Source organism: Cygnus atratus, chromosome 20 (genome assembly GCF_013377495.2).
Source record: "Cygnus atratus isolate AKBS03 ecotype Queensland, Australia chromosome 20, CAtr_DNAZoo_HiC_assembly, whole genome shotgun sequence".
In the NCBI taxonomy this organism is placed as follows: Eukaryota; Metazoa; Chordata; class Aves; order Anseriformes; family Anatidae; genus Cygnus; species Cygnus atratus.
Genome location: NC_066381.1, coordinates 7,959,035 through 7,978,728, shown reverse-complemented (window position 1 = coordinate 7,978,728; position 19,694 = coordinate 7,959,035). Strand labels below are relative to the sequence as shown.

At 33.4% G+C, this 19,694-nt stretch overlaps 2 protein-coding genes across 3 annotated transcripts; one reads left to right on the top strand and one right to left on the bottom strand.

Annotated features, from left to right (window-relative positions):
* Positions 1-846: 846 nt before the first annotated feature.
* SPATA22 (spermatogenesis associated 22) lies at positions 847-5,502 on the bottom strand. Its single transcript, XM_035561114.1, has 8 exons — positions 5,437-5,502; positions 4,995-5,075; positions 4,197-4,251; positions 3,964-4,059; positions 2,817-3,171; positions 2,365-2,494; positions 1,424-1,521; positions 847-1,038 (listed from the first exon to the last, which is right to left on the bottom strand). Exons 1-8 carry the CDS (start codon positions 5,477-5,479, stop codon positions 847-849), a joined length of 1,050 nt encoding a protein of 349 aa, XP_035417007.1. The 5' UTR covers positions 5,480-5,502.
* Positions 5,503-9,242: 3,740 nt separating this feature from the next.
* Positions 9,243-16,292, top strand: ASPA (aspartoacylase). 2 transcript variants are annotated; one of them, XM_035560932.2, is made up of 6 exons: positions 9,243-9,695; positions 12,055-12,250; positions 13,471-13,564; positions 14,358-14,465; positions 15,416-15,525; positions 16,074-16,292. In XM_035560932.2, the coding sequence occupies exons 1-6, from the start codon at positions 9,457-9,459 to the stop codon at positions 16,284-16,286; spliced, it is 960 nt and encodes a 319-aa protein (XP_035416825.1). In that variant the 5' UTR covers positions 9,243-9,456; the 3' UTR covers positions 16,287-16,292. The 2 variants fall into 2 exon arrangements, with proteins under 2 accessions (XP_035416825.1, XP_035416826.1); XM_035560933.2 differs by lacking the exon at positions 14,358-14,465 and having other exon boundaries at positions 9,275-9,695.
* The last annotated feature ends 3,402 nt before the right edge of the window (positions 16,293-19,694 follow it).

Genomic DNA, 19,694 nt, shown 5'->3' with positions numbered 1-19,694 from the left:
CCAGGCATTATAAAATTTAGAAATAAAATTTCACTCTCATCAAATTGTTGGTAAAGGTCTAGATTGATTGTTTCTATTCAACAAACAAATTAAAAAAAAACTACCAACAGTGGAAAACAGCTGTCTGTAGATGATTTACTTGGGAAGACAGAGTTGTCTCAGAGAAGTAGGGGCTTGATGCCCAAATTTTCAATACGTATTTGAGAATTCCTGCACACTGAGGCCATCTCTGAAAAGGAGATATAATTTTCCATTCCCTTTAGCCACCTGTGATTCTGCCTCATTTCTCCTTCTCATGCCTCAAAGATAGTTCTACTGTTAAGTGTTTTCTTCACTGACTGGTCACTAATCCACCTGTTCTGCTTTTAATGATCTGAATCCACTAGGAATAACAGACAAAAGAGCTATGAATGGGGTATCCCTTGTGATTTTCACAGTGAAAAAGATCCATGGATGGTGAGGGTTTTTTTTTTTTTGATGAAATTGATTAAACAGTCCATTTCTTTCCAAAAAAATAGAACTTGACTCATCCTAGTTAAGCAGGAACAGTTCATATAAATAAGTTATGTACATATAAGCAACTTCAACATTTTAATTCAAAATTTTTCCAGTAAAATCTAATCAGCTACATAACAAAACCTGCACAGATAATTAGAAAATATGAACTATGAAAAGTAATAGTGGAAACAAAACATTGTCGTTAACATTTGTTGGATAACATAGCATAGTAATATTTGCAATTGTTTAATCACATTTTCAGTATTAGTTTGGCGAAATGCTTTAGGATGTCCAGCCTTTTTGGTAGTGAGGAATGAAAATGGGTTTCAGACAGCCATTCTGACTGTTTTAAATTTCATTCATTGTTTTTACATATGCTGTCATCTCAACATCTGCAATTTTAACAAATTCTTGGAAAGTGTTTTGCTCTGGAATAGTTGCTGGTCTTACAGAGACGCACTTGAAAATATTCCTTTTTGTGTCATAGTTTCCCATACATCTGTGCACTCGACCTCTAATTAGTCTTGGGAGCTCGCGGTCCTTCATCAAAAGCATAATAAACAAAAAATTATATCACCTTTCTAACATGAAAACTTTCAACATGTCTGGTTGTTAATGTATTTCTGATGACTATATCAAACACAGAAGGAATTTATAACAGCTTTTTTGCTATTATCAACTATTTAGGAGTTGAACTGAAAGTCCCACCTGCATCATCAATATTTTTGGTGAAACAGAAGTCTGAAGATGCCTAAATAGTGGTTGCATTATTGCTCTACAACAGTTTGGAAACGATAAGGTATAAACATCTAGCCTTTCTTTTACACAGTAATTTTCTGTTTCATCAGAACAGCATATTATTAACTTCTTAAAAGGGATTGTAGGTAGTGGTGTTTGTGTTGTGTATAGGAGTGGGAATACTTACAATTTCATAAAAAACACAAGGCAGACTCTCCTTTCCATCTCTCAAAAGAAAATTCTTTGCTCCATATGCTCCAGATGTGACTGCAGAATCAAGTGTGCCTGCAACATATAGCAATGACAAACTATGATGTAAACATCAGAGCAGTACTAAATAAGATACAAAAATATCACGACAACATTTCCTACACAAAAGCACAAAGATACATAAATCAGCATCCTATCACAATTCGTGCTGACAGCACTGGAAGTTCCAATACGAGTTAGAGGCTTTACAGTAAAATTGTATATGAAGTCTGTCTAAACCGAGTGATAAAATGCCATTTTCACAACTGTCATAGTAAATGGGTTATTCTCCTGTTAATCAGAGCAAAACTAAATTCTCTAAGTTTTATTGATCCTCATTTAAAATCGTCTTTAAGCATTACAAATATTTGTAGCCTTGTCAAAATTATAGTTTCTGAGATGCCATTACATTGTATATTCTTATTAATCTTGATTTAGAGTTTGTCATCTTTTGTCATGTTCATTTCTCAGATGACGTCACTTAAAATGCAAAGTGAAACACACTAAAAGTCATCTTCATTTAGAAGCACTCCAGGCTTGAATTTATTCCCTGATTAATTAAAGATTATTGTAAATCTGTACCCCCCTACAGAAGGTTCTTTTTTAAATAAGAAAATGTATAGAATGTATTGTAACATGAAAAGTAAAGAAACAGGGTAGAAAGAGCTTAAATGTTGATGGATGACTATTTTAATAATTTTGCTCCTATTTCAATCACCTTTGATAGCTGAGTAGATCTCCCAGCAGGAAAATTAAATAGTGCCAGTATTTTGCGTTTTTAATTATTTCAGCTACTGTTCCTTAACAGTTAATAACACATTTTCTCTTGGCTGTTGTCCTACCATTATTATTGGTTGTAGCACAACCTATAACACTTACCTAAAACTTCAAATAATAGTGCAGTTTTGTAAGCATATTGACTCCAGTGCTTCATACTTTCAATGACTGCAGATATGATTCGCAAAGAATTCCTTTTTTCTTTACGTTTTAATTCAGTTGATGAAACCTCCTTTCAGAGGAAGATGAAAACTCAAGTTAGATACACACTTTCAGAATTTAAAAGGCAGATAGATGTTTATGTAATATTGTTATATATCTGATATTTACATTACAGTATTTGTTCAGACTATACAAATAACCCCTTCCAATCTGTACGATCATGCTGAGGACTGAAGGCTATTATAATATCAAAATCTCAGTTTCAAACTTTTAGAAACTTAAGGGTTTATTAAAGCTGCTAGGACTGCTGAAAGCCTCATTTTTCCTCAACTTTCTTTTTCTTTACGGTTTTCTTCATTGTATCTTTCTATTAATTCTCTCCAGAAATTTACCTGAATTTTGTCTTCTGGAACACAATCAAATTGTTTTTCATTCATGTTACTTTGCTGACTGTTGCAGTTAAATTTATGTGCCAGACCATGATCCTGAAGACTTCTTGGTACAGTGTTAGGTTTCACTGGCCATTGTCCTGTACGTGCATGTGGTTGGTTAGTTGCTCTTGTTTTGATATGCTGAGGTGAATTACAGTTATCAGGTTTTTTTTGCTGCTGAACAGTTTTCAAAGTGTTTGAAGGGTTCTCAAACTTTCGAATAGTTCCACTATCAGATATTAAATCTGTTCTGTTACTTAGAGGAGTATACTCATTTCTGTTCCAAACTTTAGTACTAGGGGTCTTCTCTTCTGCCCTGCAGCGTAACATAAGACACAATTCAGTATCAGAATATCTATTCTGAATACTCAGATATGTAATTACAGTATATAAAAGCAACCTATGTATTGTTTCAGTTTTAAATATCTGTTAAATATTTATACTCAATAAACATTTGAACATACATTTAAATTTATCCATATACAGAATAGTGATTACACACTTGCTTAAATCCCACTGAATTCAATGTGACTGAAATATGAATTTAATATGACTGAAAAATTGTAGTCCGAAGCTAGGAAATAAATTGTCCTACAGAGGGATCTTTCTTGACCTAAGATTTACTATTTTCCATAAGTTTCATAACTCACAAGTTTTGATTGAACGTTTCCATATATAGTTGCCCTACTGTACACTGATAGAAACTATCGATAGTCTGTTGATGAATGATTCCTAGAATTCTCCTTCCGAAGTTCTCTCCTGGCTCTAAGTTGATCCCCTTTCCTCATACAATTATTCGTATGAATCCAAATTAAACCCAGAGATTTAGATACATACTTGAGTACTTTGTCAATGTGAAACCATTATGATAAAAAATAAAAAATTAAAAAGGCTATATATTAGGCCTCATTAGGTGCACAGGAAAGATACTCCATTTCAGTTGCTTTTGGCTCATAAGCAGAATGTAATTTTTTAGGACTATGGTGATGACCTGAGAATTAAAAGGGTCTCTCTGAATGCTACTAGAATATGGAATAATGCAAGGTGTATCACACCAGAATAAAAACAATTTTGGATAAGGGTAGTAAAAATTGAAGACTTCACTAACCTGCAGACATACAAGTTTTTGCCAGCATTTGCTAAATTAGAATTTGATGCATTTGGTGGTTTCATAGGGGAAAGAGCCATCTCACGTTCTCCTCGGCTTTAAAAGATAAGTTAAAACATCAGTGACAGAGTAGCAGCTTTATTTTAAGACAGGCACATGGCTCATAGGTTGTGAAACTAATAGATAGTACCCAAATAAAATCAGTAAATAACAAATAATCCAGTTTTACATACCCATCGTTCACTGCTTTCTGTAGTTCAGCTACTTCTGGGTTTGCAGTTCCCCAGCCTAATTATCAAAAGACAAAGGATTGAATATATGTACAAACTGAAAAGATTGAAAGGTCTGCTTAGGCCTCCTACTCTTTATCTGCCTTATGTTCCACACATAGTCTCGCTCAGGAGGAAAAAAAAAAAGGGGGGGTTGCGGGGTGATCCTTTGATATCTATAATTATAAGGCAACTTCTAACAAGTTGCTTTTCTAGATAATGCTTAACTTACAAACATTAGACATTTCTTATTAGCACAGAGATTCTTACTTCAAGTAAAGCATCATGAAAATAATAAAGATTGAACTCTGCATAGTTCTTTCTAGGGACAATTTGAAAAAAAAAGTTTTCTTCTCAGTTACAAGAAAGACATCTTATAAATGTTTCTTCTTGTAACACAAGGCTTGAATTTTGATTGAAATAAACTGAAAACAAAAGGTCAGAGTTTCAAGAGACTCTATTTAAATGCCAGTGCTACTTCATTCTCTAACACACAAAGAGTTGACCTCCCTCTAGGCACAAAGTAAAAAAGCTCAATTGTATAGAGGAGAAAGGAACTTCCTGGAGGACATTTTTTACATAATGAACTTTTCAAAAATAAATATAAAGGATGCATATAGTTCTTTATAAATACAATATCTAGTTTAACAATAATAATTAAAAAAATAACATTTAATTAGATTTAGAGCCATTAAAAATATATGTATCTTATTTACAATGATGTGGGAGAAAAGTCATAAGTACAAGTCATAGAACTGGTACCTGTCTCGTTTTTAAGTGGATTTGAAGTGAGGGGCTGTCTATTTCTTTTTTTCTGATTGAACAGAGGTACAGGCAGACAACCTAAAATTAAAATTCACATAATAATGTTATACCAACAGCAAAAGGATACACAATCTATACTAAAATATGTAAATAGTAATTATCTAACAATTCTTTTATTTTACATCATCCATAGGAATTATACTTCATAAACACATAACATAGACCAGACGTTGCTTCACAGAATTTATATCTCTAGACCTCAATTCTGCAAATCAGTCTGTGAGTTAAACATTTCACTTAGTGACTAATCCCATTACTCCAAAATTTTGCACTGTGCTGTAATAACATAGAAATTCAAACAAGTCTACTCAGGAAATGGTGTTCTAGGATATAAGCATAAAAATGCATGAACTGTAAAGCACAAAAGAATGAATAGTACCTGCTGTGGTGCGAGTTGAAGTGTCAGATAAACTCCTTTTCATTTCTGTGCTGTATTTTAATAGGCAACACTGTATTGATTACTTCAAATTTGCTGTATGAAAGGTAAATGGAAAAAGTAAACTAATTCATATTGTAAACACATTCAAATTTTACGTTACTTTATGGCAGTTTGTCTTAATTCTCTGTATAACTCTGTTATACACATCACTTTAGAGAAACCTATAATGTGTGAGAATTTGAACCAAATTTAGAAGATTCACAGGTACGCAAATAGCGTGCAATTGGTCTTTGCAGATTAATGACCCAAATTATTACATTCTTGCACTAAAAATTATATTCTCTGTTACTTGCATGCTGTAAAAAATACTGAATTCACTTTTGAATTTAAAAGTAAATATACATTCAAACATAAAAAACATTTCTGAATTCACGTAGATACAATGCTAATAAAAATAAATACTTAAGCATTGGTGCAAAACATGAAGACAAGGTATATTGCTTTGAAAAAAGAACACCTCATGATTTAACTACACATGAGATACTATGTAGGTTTTTGTCATGCTTTAAAAAATAACCTTTTCTGTACTGTATTGTACAGACTTAAAATATTTCACCAAATTCCTCAGAGAAAGTATTTCACACATCAAAAACCATTACTGCCAAAGATTCTTTAAAAGATTATGACCAAAAAAATATAAATTAGTATATTACATACAGATAGTTTACTATATTTGCTTGCTGATTAAAGTACTTTTATAGTAAATATCCATATATTATTGTATGCATTGAAGATACTACATAGACAGTTGTGTGGCATTTTTTGCTATTCTATCAGTTAGTTACTGATTTGTATCACTTTTAGTGGTTCATGAATAATACCACATACTTATGCATAAATAACATAAAACATTGCCTTTATATTTATTTTGTTGATTTGGCAGTTAACTGTATGCAGCTGTTACATACCTTGATAAGAATTAAGCCCAAGTACCTATCACAGCTGAATCAATTTACTCTTTAATTCTGTAATACACACTAACTACACATGACATTGCAGCAGCTTCTACTTTATTGCTGTTACCTAATTTATATTTAAAATGCATTGGTAGCTCTATAAAGCTTAATGACCATCAGTAAATAATACACTTGTCAAATAAAATCCCATAAACCTGACATTTCAGCTTTTGAAGTCAGTTTTTGTCTTGTGTAAGATTTCAGATTATCTTGCTTTGCTTTTTGTCTTCTCCTGAAGATGAGCAAGCCAAAGCCCCGAGCTAAAAAAGAAAAAAAAAAAAAAAAGTAAAACTAAAGATGGGTAAGGGGAGATACCGAGATAAGCCTCCTCAGAATCTCACACAAAAGCAGCACCCCTCGCAGGCGAACAGAAACGACTGGCCAGGGGCTGACGGCTGGGGCTTAGGTGAAGCCCGCCAAAAGTAACGGACCAAACCACCACGCCCTCGCTGAGGCGCGAGGAGGCAAAAGGGCGGGAAAGAGCCGATTCCTTGCGACCGCCGCTGCCGGCGCCAGTGGTCATGAGCGGCTGCTACTGAGCGCCCTGGGGCACTGGCGCGGCTGGGAACTCATCCCCGTTCAGTAACAATATAGGAACAATAAATCGGTGTCTCTAGAATTTAATTAGGTATCTTTGCCCTCAGGTACCAACCCACGTGTTTAGGGCTCGCAGAACCCTGGGCACAAGCTGAATATCCACAAATGGTGAACACAAGCACGGCTACAAATAAAGCTATCTCCATTCTTCATGCTGGGTTTTTAACACAGCTGTTTGCAACCGTGTAATTTCTGACAGGCTCCTGTGTTAAATTTTAGCTTTCAGATCAAAGCGGATTCAGTCTCAAATTGCTAGCTTTGGAGTGCTCCTGAGTTTTAGATCAGGTCACCTCAGCGGAAAGGGAGGGATTATTAGCAAATGTAGTGTTGTCATTAATAACTTATTTTCTCCACTCCTTAGTCATAAATTAAGTCAAAACTCTTGTTGCAAAGAAAAAGCAGTGCTTCTAATATTGAATTTTTAATAAACCAAATATGTTCCTATGTAATTGTCAAAATGCAAGTATTGGCAAAGCATAGGAAAAAGGGAAATCAGAAAATTGAAAACATTTCAAGTGTCTACATTTATGCCACATATTCATGGGTGTTTGTAATGTCCCGGGAGACCAGGAGTTAAAAACTCTTTGGAAGTTAACTTGCTCTAAGGGTATAAAAGAAGCTTCCATGGCTTTAGTTCCTAAACTCTTTTGGAAATGCACTGTATCTGTCCTAAGAGAGCTCTTAGGAAACAAACTTCTTGCATGTTAAGTGAGGTAAGTGCACAAACGATCTCTGTATTTCATTCAACATTTTGCAAGGAATTATAACCATTTCAGCATCATCAGCAATGAGAGATAAAGTATGTGTACTAGTACTGCATATTTGAATTTTGCCGTTTACTCTTCAAACTGCTGTGGTGTTTAAATTCAACAAACCAAGATTCAGAGCACGAGTCATTTTTTTTCAAGCAGCGTGTAAATAGCCATTTTGGCACCTTCGCTAAAGAGACCAAGGTCAAAGGACAGTACAGACTGTCCAGTGCTGTAAAATAGAACTTTACTGCTTTGCTTAATAAATTACTTACTGTGATTAAATAGCTGACAGCTTACAACAGTCATACAGCGACAAAGTAAGCAGTCTATCTATATTAACTTGCTAAAAGGTTCAGCAAATCTGTAGACATAAGCTGCAATATAGAGAATAACATTCGTAGGAAGTGTATGACTGACAGAACTTGTCTAGGTAAGTCCTATGTTTAGCTTTGTTTTCATAGACATATAATCTATCAACCTGGGTTATAAAACCTCTCACAGATACTAGCCAAATACTCTCTCAGTTACTGGAGTATATTCTTAATAAAATAGAATTGTTTGATAAACATTTTCTATTCCCTTACAGTTTAACATTTTTATATCTATTTTGTGTGCTGGACACTAGCTGTAAATAATTGTCATTTACAGCAATAAGACTTTGTTTGTTGTTATCAAGATCCTTTTTCTAAATGTTTAGCTGAAGTTTCCTTTCAGAAATCCTACCTGAATGCTTTTGGAAGTGGAAGAAGTTGTTGACTAAGTTTTTTGGGGGGGAGAAAACTATTGTCCTGCTGTGGTCTGTATCAATTTCCTTTTTTATAAGGGGGTTGCAGATATTAGAAGGGGTCTTCACCAGGTCTTCACCAAGTTGTCATAGAGGTCTGTGTTAGCAGATCCCAAGACACAACTAGAGCCAGGAATACTAGGTGACTTGTGGGTATATTGCACTTTAATTTCAGATAGTGTTCGTTCTGATCATTGTTCTTTAGATATTACAAAACAAAAAAGGTCATACAAGCAACAACATGCTTTGAGGAACTCAGCTGTTCTTGTTTTTTTAGATGAAAGTACTTGATGTTTCAGCATTATGTGTTGATCTAGAGCCAAGACATGATTCATATTTTACTATTTTTTTCTCATTTTAAATCATTCTGCTCTTTAAATCATTCTGCTCTGTATACTTAACGTTTATGTAATGTAAAACACACAGGAATATACTTGTTACCCATAGCTTGCAATGCAAAAATATTAGATGTTTAATTACATTCTCAAAGTATGCATTAAAAAAAGTTTCTTCATACTTTCATAGCACATTATTTACCTATATATCACATATTAATAGAGCTAGCCGGGAAAAAGTTAACTTTTGAACTGTATAACAGTACCATTACCAGCCTTGGAGGTATTACTAAATATGGTAAATGAAGGGGAGGGCTCCTTGAGAGGGAGGAGAGTCCGATGAGCAACTCCCCGCCTCACAACAGGAATCTGAAACTAGTAGAGAAATGTTAATTCGCTTCGTTCACGTCTGACCTAAACAGGCGTAAATAATTTCCTATTAAAAAAAAAAAAAGTTATTTTTCTTGGTGACACAAGCTTTACTTTACCATCATTTTCTGTTTTGCTTTCAGCAATTCTTATAGCTGCTGAAAAGCATGACTTCCTGTTCTGTTGTTCATAAACCTCCAGTCAGAAGGGTTGCTATCTTTGGAGGAACTCATGGTAATGAATTATCAGGGATATTTTTGGTCAAGCACTGGCAAGAGAATGGAGCTGAAATTCAAAGAACAGGAATGGAAGTGAAACCATTTCTTACTAACCCAAGAGCTGTGAAGAAGTGTACTAGATACATTGACTGTGATCTGAACCGTGTTTTTGACCCTGATAATCTTGGGTAAGAATAGTCATACTTTCTGTTGTTTTAATTTTCTCTTTTTTTAAATTGTAAGGTGCTTCTTTTCCAGATTAAACTGTTAACACAAGTTCCACTACTATTTTAACTGTAGAGTCACATAACTTAAATTATTGACCTTTAACCCAAAAAGAACAAATTGCGTGTTAGCAGTTTCATTTTAGATTTGTCGCTAGTAGAATGAGTCTCAAACCAACACATAGTCTTAAACATAGCATTTTAAATTAGTACGAGATTAGCTGTGTTTGTGTAAACTTAAGTATTGCTGTTCTGAGTTGTGAAGTCATTATTTCTCATGTCTTCTAGTGCAATGAAGCTCTGGAGCTCTTCTGAATATAACTATACTTGCAGTAATATAGAATATGTGAAAACATGAAACAATCTAAATGTAGACCCCAGTATCTGAAAAAATGGCATATAAATTGGGATACAATTTAATTTCAGTTACATATAATAAAAGATGAAAATTTGAAATTAGGTGTGAGAAATAAAGAAATCAATGGCAAAAAGATCAGCAAAAATTCAATAATTTAACTGACTCCTTACATTGGAGAAGTACAATCTATAATTACTGTACAGTAGTAATTGATTTCACATTTTTAATGGGATTTTATGTTTCTCTGCTTTCGAGACATCTATTCCAGAGGTGTACTTTGTGGTATGAACCAAACATTTTTAATGCTTGGTATAGTTGCATGCTGAACAGGTAATTATGTATCAGAAAGGTCTTAGTGGTGAAAATGAATATCACTGAAAGAAAAATGTATCACGTTTATTTTGTAATCAAGGTTATTCTTACCATGCATGCTTTTTCACCTGGTTGTCATCTAACAATTTTATTGCTGGTTATAAAATTAGATTTAAAAAAAATACACAGAAATGTTAAGGCCATTCTTTTATTTGCTTACTTAGGACAAACATATAAAAAAAAAGTTGTTTTTGAACACAGGAAATTTGGAAAAAAAAACAGATCAAAACACCTCCAAGTTGTCATCATTTTTAAAAATAATATTCCTTTGTATATCCTATTAAATTACTCAGTCCTTTTACAGCAGTAGTAAATATATTTGAATGATTTTCACCTAATCACTTTACTACTGAAAGGAACGGTGGGAGTCCTATTGGCTTCGACAAGAAGTATTTAACAGTTTTATGTGAAGGAACCCCACATTTCAAAGATGGAACTAGAGAATACAATAATAGATTCTGTGATACACAGAATTGTAAAAATAGGGAGCTTGAGAGGCTCAAGTAAGAATTCTTACATCACATCCCACCAGTAGATCAAGTTCACGTCACCATTCATAACAGATTATCTTGCCATTTCTTTTACTTAAGCAGAGCTGATCCCATAATTTTCCTCAGCAACCTCTTCTGATGCTTAAATATCTGTGCAGTTAGCAAGATATTTTGCCAGTTTTTAACAAACCTTTCTTTATGCAACTTAATATCAGTATTTCTTACATAATTAAAACCTTACAAAGCTTGAGCTGTATTGAGAAAGAAAACTGAATTTAGCACAAAAGATACTAGATGTTTCTGGATTGTACTTGGGTAGCATCCCAAGCCTGTCAACAATACCAAATCTGCTGTGTATGCAGAACAAGTCTGAACTGCAGCAGCTTTTTACACTGTTTATATGTAAGTAAGGTATCTTGGCATCGTATATCAGTTTCCTATACATTCCCTATAAAGACAAGAAGCAGATGATCTCAGACCATTCCTTAGGCTAAGACCATTTTTAAAGTCTACTACAGATATAGCCACCTGAGACTGAAGGTATTAAAACTTTGGAAGAACAGATTTGAGGTAGCAAAATCTTCTATGAACTTTGAAGGCCAACAGGACTCAAAACAAGAGGCTGTAACAAAATCTGATCAGAACACAAGAATATATGAAATCGGGTTATGAAGGACCTTGTAACTGAGGTCCATGACAAAAGGGCATGAACCAATGTCCAAATACCATCTTCAGTAGAAGCTGGATTCAGTCTTGGAAATGGCTTAAGTTGTTGATAAATTTGGGGTTAGTTTTCTGCATGGAGGTATATTTTGAGATGTATGGAATAGAAGTCAATGTAAAGAAATAAGAGAGAAGTAAATAGTCTATAGCTAAAATCAGATTAAAAAATCTGCACGAGATATTAATAGTAAGATCTGTTTTTCATTAACAATCATATTCACTTCAAGCACAAACACCATATTTTATGTAAGGCACTTAAATAGGCAATTTCAACTCCAGTCAATTATGGAATTAAAGTGAAAAGAAAAGGATATACGTATTTTGTTGACTGTAAAGCCATGGAATGAGTTTACTAATTTCTTTGTACTAATATTAACAGCAGGACAGTGGTGGAAGATATTCCATATGAAGTGAGAAGGGCTCAGGAAATCAATCATATATTTGGTCCAAAAGGTAGTGATGATGCCTATGACCTTATTTTTGACCTTCACAACACCACTTCTAACATGGGTGGTACCCTTATTCTTGAAAACTCCAGTGATGACTTTACAATTCAAATGTTTCATTATATCAAGGTAAAACTAATTTAAATGAACTATTAAAATAGATTATTGTTTGTAACGTATTACTATATATTATTTCTTAGTTTCTTTAAATATTCTATTTTTTATTTTGCAAAACTGTTTAAAATATTTAATCACTCAGAATTCTTAAAATCAGAGATAATTAATAATCTTATTATAATATCAGATAATTCAGATTTGACCTCATTCATAATCTTCATGTATTAAAGTGAGTCCTAGTAAGACTGATGGGCAGAGAGTAATGCTTAGAATAAAATCTATGAAAATACATGTAATTTAATCTGATGCCACACTGATCATTCAGGAATTTAAATAAATTTGGGTCACACATACTAAATAGTTAAACACTAATTTTATGAAATAAAGACATGGAAAAACTAATGGAACCAGGTAACAAGTAATGTTCCCCTTGCTGCTATTTATAGGAATAGTAATATGCTTTTGAAACCTATTTGATTCTGCTATTCCTGGAGCTGAAAAATATCGGTGAAGTGAGGTTTGCAGAAGTGCTGGTTTAAGTAATCTGGTTGTAGCTATTGATGACCTAGACAATGAGTGAAGAAATAAAGGTTAGGCCAATGATGTGCACTTAGATGATGATGATTATTATTATTATTATTTACCTTAGAAGCAAGGCATATTTTAACATTTGATTTGATCTATCTAATTTAAATCTTAATAAAACATTTAAAGATATAGAACGTTTATGGCTAAAATTATATGAAGAGCAATGGTAGGCAGTAATTGGAATAGAGGCCTGAAATAGGATTCCATGTCAAAAATAGGATTCTATTCAAAAAAAAAAAAAAAAAGGCCTAATTCATAATCTATGTCTCCATAAGAGAATTTAAGTGTAGAAATAACAACAAGAAGATTTGCTTAGAAATCTGCTTTAAAGTATTTTGCTTATAAATTCTGCAACACTGACGCGTAGATTTTTCTTCCTGTTAGCAATTTAAGACCAGCACTATTTTCAGTTATATTAGGAGACAGCAAAGTTCAGTGGACCATGCCTGGCATGAGTTAATGGAAAGAAGACCAACAAATACAGCTTTGTATGTTTTCTAAAGATGTCCTACTTCTCTGAGCACCGTGAAATAAAGGCAACATATTGAACACATTGTGTAAATCACTTCTGCATCAGTAGGCTTTTGTGGCACAACATTTTAAAATATTTGCATAACAAAGACATTTTTAAACAATCTCCACAGAATGCTTTGGCTCCAGAATGCTGTCCTGTTTTGCTGATTGAACATCCTAACTTGAAATATGCAACAACCCGATCTGTAGCAAAACATCCTGTTGGTAAATATGAAAAATAATGACCATTTTTAACTTACCAGAAATTATATAAAAATGTCTGTTTCCAGATCAGTTCATTACATTATACAGTGTGCTCTGATCACCAGTAGCTATTTGTTTGACAATGTATTTTACCAAATCAAATGTTCATGATTTTCTCTTCTAAAGTGCACTGATTTTTACTTGGCTTACAAAATACAGAAACCAGATGGAAATTTATAAACTTAGTTAACCCACTGTTTTCAGAAAATATTTACAATATATGAGGATAAGGAAGAAGTAACAGCTTCAGAAAAGAAATGTTTAATTCCTCTAAATAAGCCTTGCCTGAAACACTGGGTGCTAGCCAAGAAGGGAAAAAAAGATGATGTAATAAAGGAAGGTGAAAATGATCTTCTACATGTAAGTTGTTAATTTTTTCATTTATGGAATCAAAATCATAACTATAGGTAAAAGGAAAAAAAAAAACACGTTATTTTGCCTGTCATACTAAACAGTGAATTCTCTAAAACGCATCATGGAAAGACAATTTAAAAAAAGAGTAAGAGAAATGAACATATGTAGTAACCATCTCCCTTACCTGAGGAGCACATTCAAATATGTACGTATGGTTCTTTGAACTGATCCTTACTCATGAGCTAAATTTCCTGCTTGCCTTCCAAAATCATGTACCTGTGTAGTTTAAAGTTTGTCTTAAACATAAAACACAGACCCAATCAGACATGTATTTTTCCTTTGTAGTCTAAGTATGTGATATATTATGGCTATATTAATAATCTCCCTGATCTGTAAACAGGTGTGGAGGTGGGTCCCCAGCCACAAGGTGTTGTTAGAGCTGATACTTTGGACAAAATGAGGAAGATTGTCAAACATGGCCTTGATTTTGTTCAACTTTTTAATGAAGGTAGAGTAAGTAATGAAAGAATAAAACCCCGTGTCATGTCAGTGGACTATTTCAAGAGAGTAGTTTTTCAAAAAAGAAAATAGGTTGAGCTACAACACTTTACAGTTAAACAAGTAAAATTGAAGGGGATACAGAGGAGGTGTTGTCTAGATTACCTAATTTCAGCATCAGAAGAAGGTCCAAAGTATTCTTTATAGCACCTTTGGGTAGCTTTAAGGATATTTCCCCTTAACAAAGATTCAACATGTGTACTTGATCTTTAAATTGCTTTGAGAATCTGAAATAGCTAACTATTTGTGTAGCAGTACGTACATTGAGAACACTGTGTACATAAATTAAGAAGGTGTTTAATGCACAGAAAATACGTAAATTATCTCAAATTACAGTCAAGAAATCTTGTAAGATTCTTGTTATTACTTGTGTACACCTGTGTACTATCTAAAACACTGACAAAAATAGGTGTTGAAAATTCTACTGGAGTACATTTGTCAGTAGGCTATATTTGGAAGTTGAAGGAAAAGAATTTAATTGTGCATGTCGGAATCTACATTATTGTGCTGGAATTGTAAAGATTAAGCAGCACTGACACCGTTCTGTACTATGCAACACTACCAAACATAGGCCTTTCAGCGGTATCTTCATCTACAAAATAAGTATTTTTAAGTATATAGTGAAATGCCACATTTCAGCACCACTGATCAAATTTAGATCAGGGCTATGTATGCGACAATACACCACAGAATTATCTTTGTGTAACTTGGATTCTACGGGAAGAAACACCTGGAACTAGACACGCTTTTGATGTTTATCAAATCACTAATCACTAGTGTGCAAACCTTGACAATGTACAACCTAATAATTTAAGTCATTCTACAGAGAATAAGTAATGCATTGTTCTTTTTAACAGTCAGTTGTTCATTTTGACATTAAACCACATTTATTCTTTCTAGGAAAAGAATTTCCACCATGTACAATTGAGGTTTATAAAATAATGGAGAAAGTAGATTATCCCAGGAATAAAAATGATGAAGTTATTGCTATTATTCACCCTAAACTGCAGGTAAATTCTATAGAAGTTTCCATTTACACCATTTTATAAGTATTCCTGTGTAGCTCCTGCTACATTATAGTATATTTTTAATAGTAAATAAGATATTTAATATGAGAATATTGCCAGTGGGTTTACTGAATACTTTAGATCTTCCCTACAGTAAGTTCTATCACTAAGGTCATACAGTATTTCAGTAACTGATTTGTAGATAACTGAATCTAAAATCATTTTTAAACATAAAACTGAAAAGAACATGACAATAGGATAGCTTATATTTTAAAATGTAAATCTAATTTTGAATTCTAAAGTGAGGGTCTTTTTCAATCAATTGTGACCATACGTGGTTTCCTTTTAGTTCACCTTTACCAGTAAGTTAATTCTATACAAACCTGAAAGTGAAGGCCAGAAACCCAACATCATGTAATTAAAAGGAATTATTTTAGAAGCTTTTGCCATCAACTGCAGGGAATATAATTATTGACCATAAATTTAGAATTCACTTTCAATTTTTTTTAAATGTTCATGCAAATATATCCTATTTATTTTCTTTCTCTAAGGATCAAGATTGGCAGCCGCTGAACAACGGTGATCCTCTATTTTTAACTCTTGATGGAGAAGTAATTGTATATAAAGGGGACTGTACAGTCTATCCAACATTTATTAATGAAGCTGCGTATTATGAAAAGAAACAAGCTTTTGTAAAAACAATCAAAATGGAACTCACTGCAGAACACATCAGATCCTCAGTTTTAGACCGGAACACTTCCTGAAAGCTTTTTACAAGTGATCCTTAAAAATAGTGGATTTCTTCTCGGTGAAATTCAGTGCCACTCAGTAGTTATTCAAGGACTAAATATATGCAGAATCTAATTTTAAATTGTAATTTAATTAACATTGTTGAGAACTTTTAAGATGAAAGATAATGTCATAATGCTAATTATGGCTACTATTTACTTGTTCTAATAGATTACTGTAGATACAAATAATATTTTTATGAAGTTTGATAGTTCATGCTATATAAAATGATTAAACAATGTACAAGATATATTGATGAGTAGCTATAAAGCACCTATCCAGAATTACACAGAAAGTAAAAGTTAACCCCCCAAACTACATGATATAGAAAAAAATACAGCAATTTTTTACTTTATAAGCCCAAACATCCAGTAACCAACAGTTTTTAAAATGGGGTGATCCTTGAAAAGAATTGCTCAGATAAACTGTATAAAATGTGAGACGAAGGAAATAAGCTAGAGGGAAAGAGACATTGAAAGGGGATGTAAATTAAAATTCTTTTGTATTATCGGCATATGTTATTAACTCTTACTGCGCTGAAATGGAGGCCTTAGGTTTTGTTTTTATGAAGACATAAAATAAGCTAAAAACATGATTTCAGAAAAAATATACTAAAATAAAACACTGTTTAAATTGAAACTACTACAAGATTAATTCAAGCTGTTTCTGACTTATCTTTAAAGACAAAATGGGGTTGGATTTAGGAAGTGACCAGTAGTCTGAAACACCTACTGCGTTAGGTGTCTCCACCTCCTGCCTGTAACATTTCCAAATAAAGTTTACATCAAGTGTTGTACCCTGAAAGGTTTCAAAGAACAAGGCAGGATTTAGGTAATTATGCAGGCTGTGTTGAAGAACAATGCACTAATCATACCTGACTATCTCAGAATGGAAATTAAGAAGAAATCTGTATGGGGAGACTTCTCAGAATTTCGAGACTGACTTGTTCTGTATTTGTAGAAAGAAAGCCTATCATACTAGCTGAAAGAGAGAAGAAAATGAGGATTTAATTAACTTTTTACGGATGTTTTAAATGTATTTGACGATAATCAGAGACAGAAAAAACTTTAAGAACTTTGCATAAATTCTGAAAGCACACAATAATTAGCTGTTTACTAAACGATTCATTACCAACATAACCCCTAAAGTATATACTTCAAAAAGTGATGTCCTCCTTATTCGCTACTAAGCCAAAAACCTTTTTAGCTTCCTTTGTGTAACTTTACGGAAATAAAATAAAAATACAGGACAGAATGAGATGTTTATTGAAGTACATTTTATTTCTTTATATTGAAATAAATATTGTATAAAAAGTACAGATGGATCTGCTGTAGTCATTTTTCAGCGTTCTTGATAAGAGCCTTGAGATAGGAGACAACTGGTATGTGGCAGGACTCTATTGCCACAAAGGCAAGGTATTTTCTCAGTGAAGAACTTTTAGTAACAATCCCGCCCACCCACCCCCTTCCTCATTACCCCCTTCCTCACATAGCTTTGTACCTGGACATGGCTACAGCACGTTCCTTACATTTTTTGTGTCTTCCCTGTTTTATGGCTGTGCCTACAGAGTGACCTCAATACAGTGCAGAGACATCTGAACTTGTTTTCAGTGACAAGTCTATCCATAACAATATGGAGTACAGCACAAACTCATTTATTCTGGTTCCTGAGTATATGTGACGAGGTATTTTTTTTTCGTACAAAAACTGGCACTCAAAAGAATCCAAACGGACCTGCATAGTCCTAAGACAATATTCTTTGTTGTCAGTTTCAATGCAAAATCAACCAGCAGAGATGAAAGATTCTGGAATATAGGATTTTTTCTTCTCATACTCACATATCCTGCTAAGAAGGTCAAACAATGCTCAGATACTACATCGGTATATTGATATGCATGAATGTCCTTCCCCTGGAATTCCTATGCACTGTAAAAAAGTAACTGAAGATTTCAACTTGATCCCATCCATCCAAGCCATACACCGTAGCAAATGCCTGATAGGACATCTGTAGAAGACCAGTTTGGTAGCAAGACACATGTTCACCATCCCTGCAAATAGCTTTGCACTATCCTTTCCGATGGAGAGCTCCCTCACGTTCTCTTCTGTGTTAAGAAAGTTTTTTGGACCATTTTGCGTACTTCAGGCTTAGCTGTAAGAATCCAATGCAATTCATATTATCATTCAAACACAAAACAGAATTTACCTGTTTCCTAAATAGCACCTTTAAAACAGGCACCAAATGTATATATGACAAAAATCCAAAACAATAAAGATACGTATTGTAATAATTGAAATCTAAAGGTACACAAGACAAGTATTTCTTTTTATACATACACAAATAGAAAAATAAAAAATATAATTTATAGTACTAGGTCATCACAAGTAATGAAATAAAAAGTGCTACGGAAATGTATTACGCAGTCCTCTGAATTAAAAAAATAAAAATTAAAAAATTAAAGTCTGCAATTATATTGCATTTAACTTATTTTGTTTCTTTGGGAAGAAATATTGACTTTCATCTTTCTGAAGTGGTTGAATGTAGAAATTAATTTAATTAAACCTGAAAACTTCCAATGCGATAGCAAGATTCACCGGTATGGAAAAGCCAAGTAGAAACAGGAAAAATAAAGACATTGTGAGCTGACCAAACTCAGAAATTCTCCATTGTGAATTGTGTTTCTGCCCTATTATTTTATGGGAAATCACATATATAAATAATGAATAAAAATCCACATATGATCCACATGAATAAAGACCACATTTGTACCCTAGGTATTATACACAGGAAAACAGATCACAAAGCTAATGAGACCCGAAGGGGCTATTTTTCCACTGGAGGCTTTCTCCAAATTGTGGGATAAAGCTTTCAGTAACACTGACAGTCAATACAAAAGCTTCAAATGTTTCCAGAACATTGTTATTTCAAAATAACATTCTTCATTTAGTAGTCTTCAAAATTGAAATGCCTTTCTTTTCTCCATGACAAGAACTTAAGTTTTTTCAGAATACAATATGTTTCTCATGAGTTAAAGATTTGAAAACAAAAGATATCAGACTGGGATCACAAAGATCTCAGTTTTCCACAAAAGGAAGAAGGATCTCACATTCGACCTTTTTTTTTTTAACCAGTACACAGTCTAGGTCCAAGTTTGAATAGGCACACAAACTTGGACAGCAATGGTTTTTAAGAGGCTCAAAACTGAACCAGTGAAATAGTCCATTTTATTTCAGCTTAGCTGCACTGATTAAACGGGTTAAAGTCATCAGACCATGTCACTGAAAGTTTATGTTCCAGCTGGTTACAGCTGTCCAAAATATTAAAAAAGCTTTCAACATCAGCTTCTGATGCTTTTAACCTCTAAAATATCCACATATGAAATACAG

What these genes read in the sequence shown, in the direction of transcription:
- ASPA (XM_035560932.2), top strand. Translation starts at nt 9,457, where the DNA reads ATGACTTCCTGTTCTGTTGTTCATAAACCTCCAGTCAGAAGGGTTGCT. An exon ending in AAATGTTTCATTATATCAAG is followed by an intron (nt 12,251 to 13,470) that starts GTAAAACTAATT and finishes CAATCTCCACAG; the next exon opens with AATGCTTTGGCTCCAGAATG. An exon ending in TGTAGCAAAACATCCTGTTG is followed by an intron (nt 13,565 to 14,357) that starts GTAAATATGAAA and finishes ATCTGTAAACAG; the next exon opens with GTGTGGAGGTGGGTCCCCAG.
- SPATA22 (XM_035561114.1), bottom strand. Translation starts at nt 5,479, where the DNA reads ATGAAAAGGAGTTTATCTGACACTTCAACTCGCACCACAGCAG. An exon ending in TTCCAGAAGACAAAATTCAG is followed by an intron (nt 2,495 to 2,816) that starts GTAAATTTCTGG and finishes TTCCTCTGAAAG; the next exon opens with GAGGTTTCATCAACTGAATT. An exon ending in ACTATTATTTGAAGTTTTAG is followed by an intron (nt 1,522 to 2,364) that starts GTAAGTGTTATA and finishes TATATGTTGCAG; the next exon opens with GCACACTTGATTCTGCAGTC.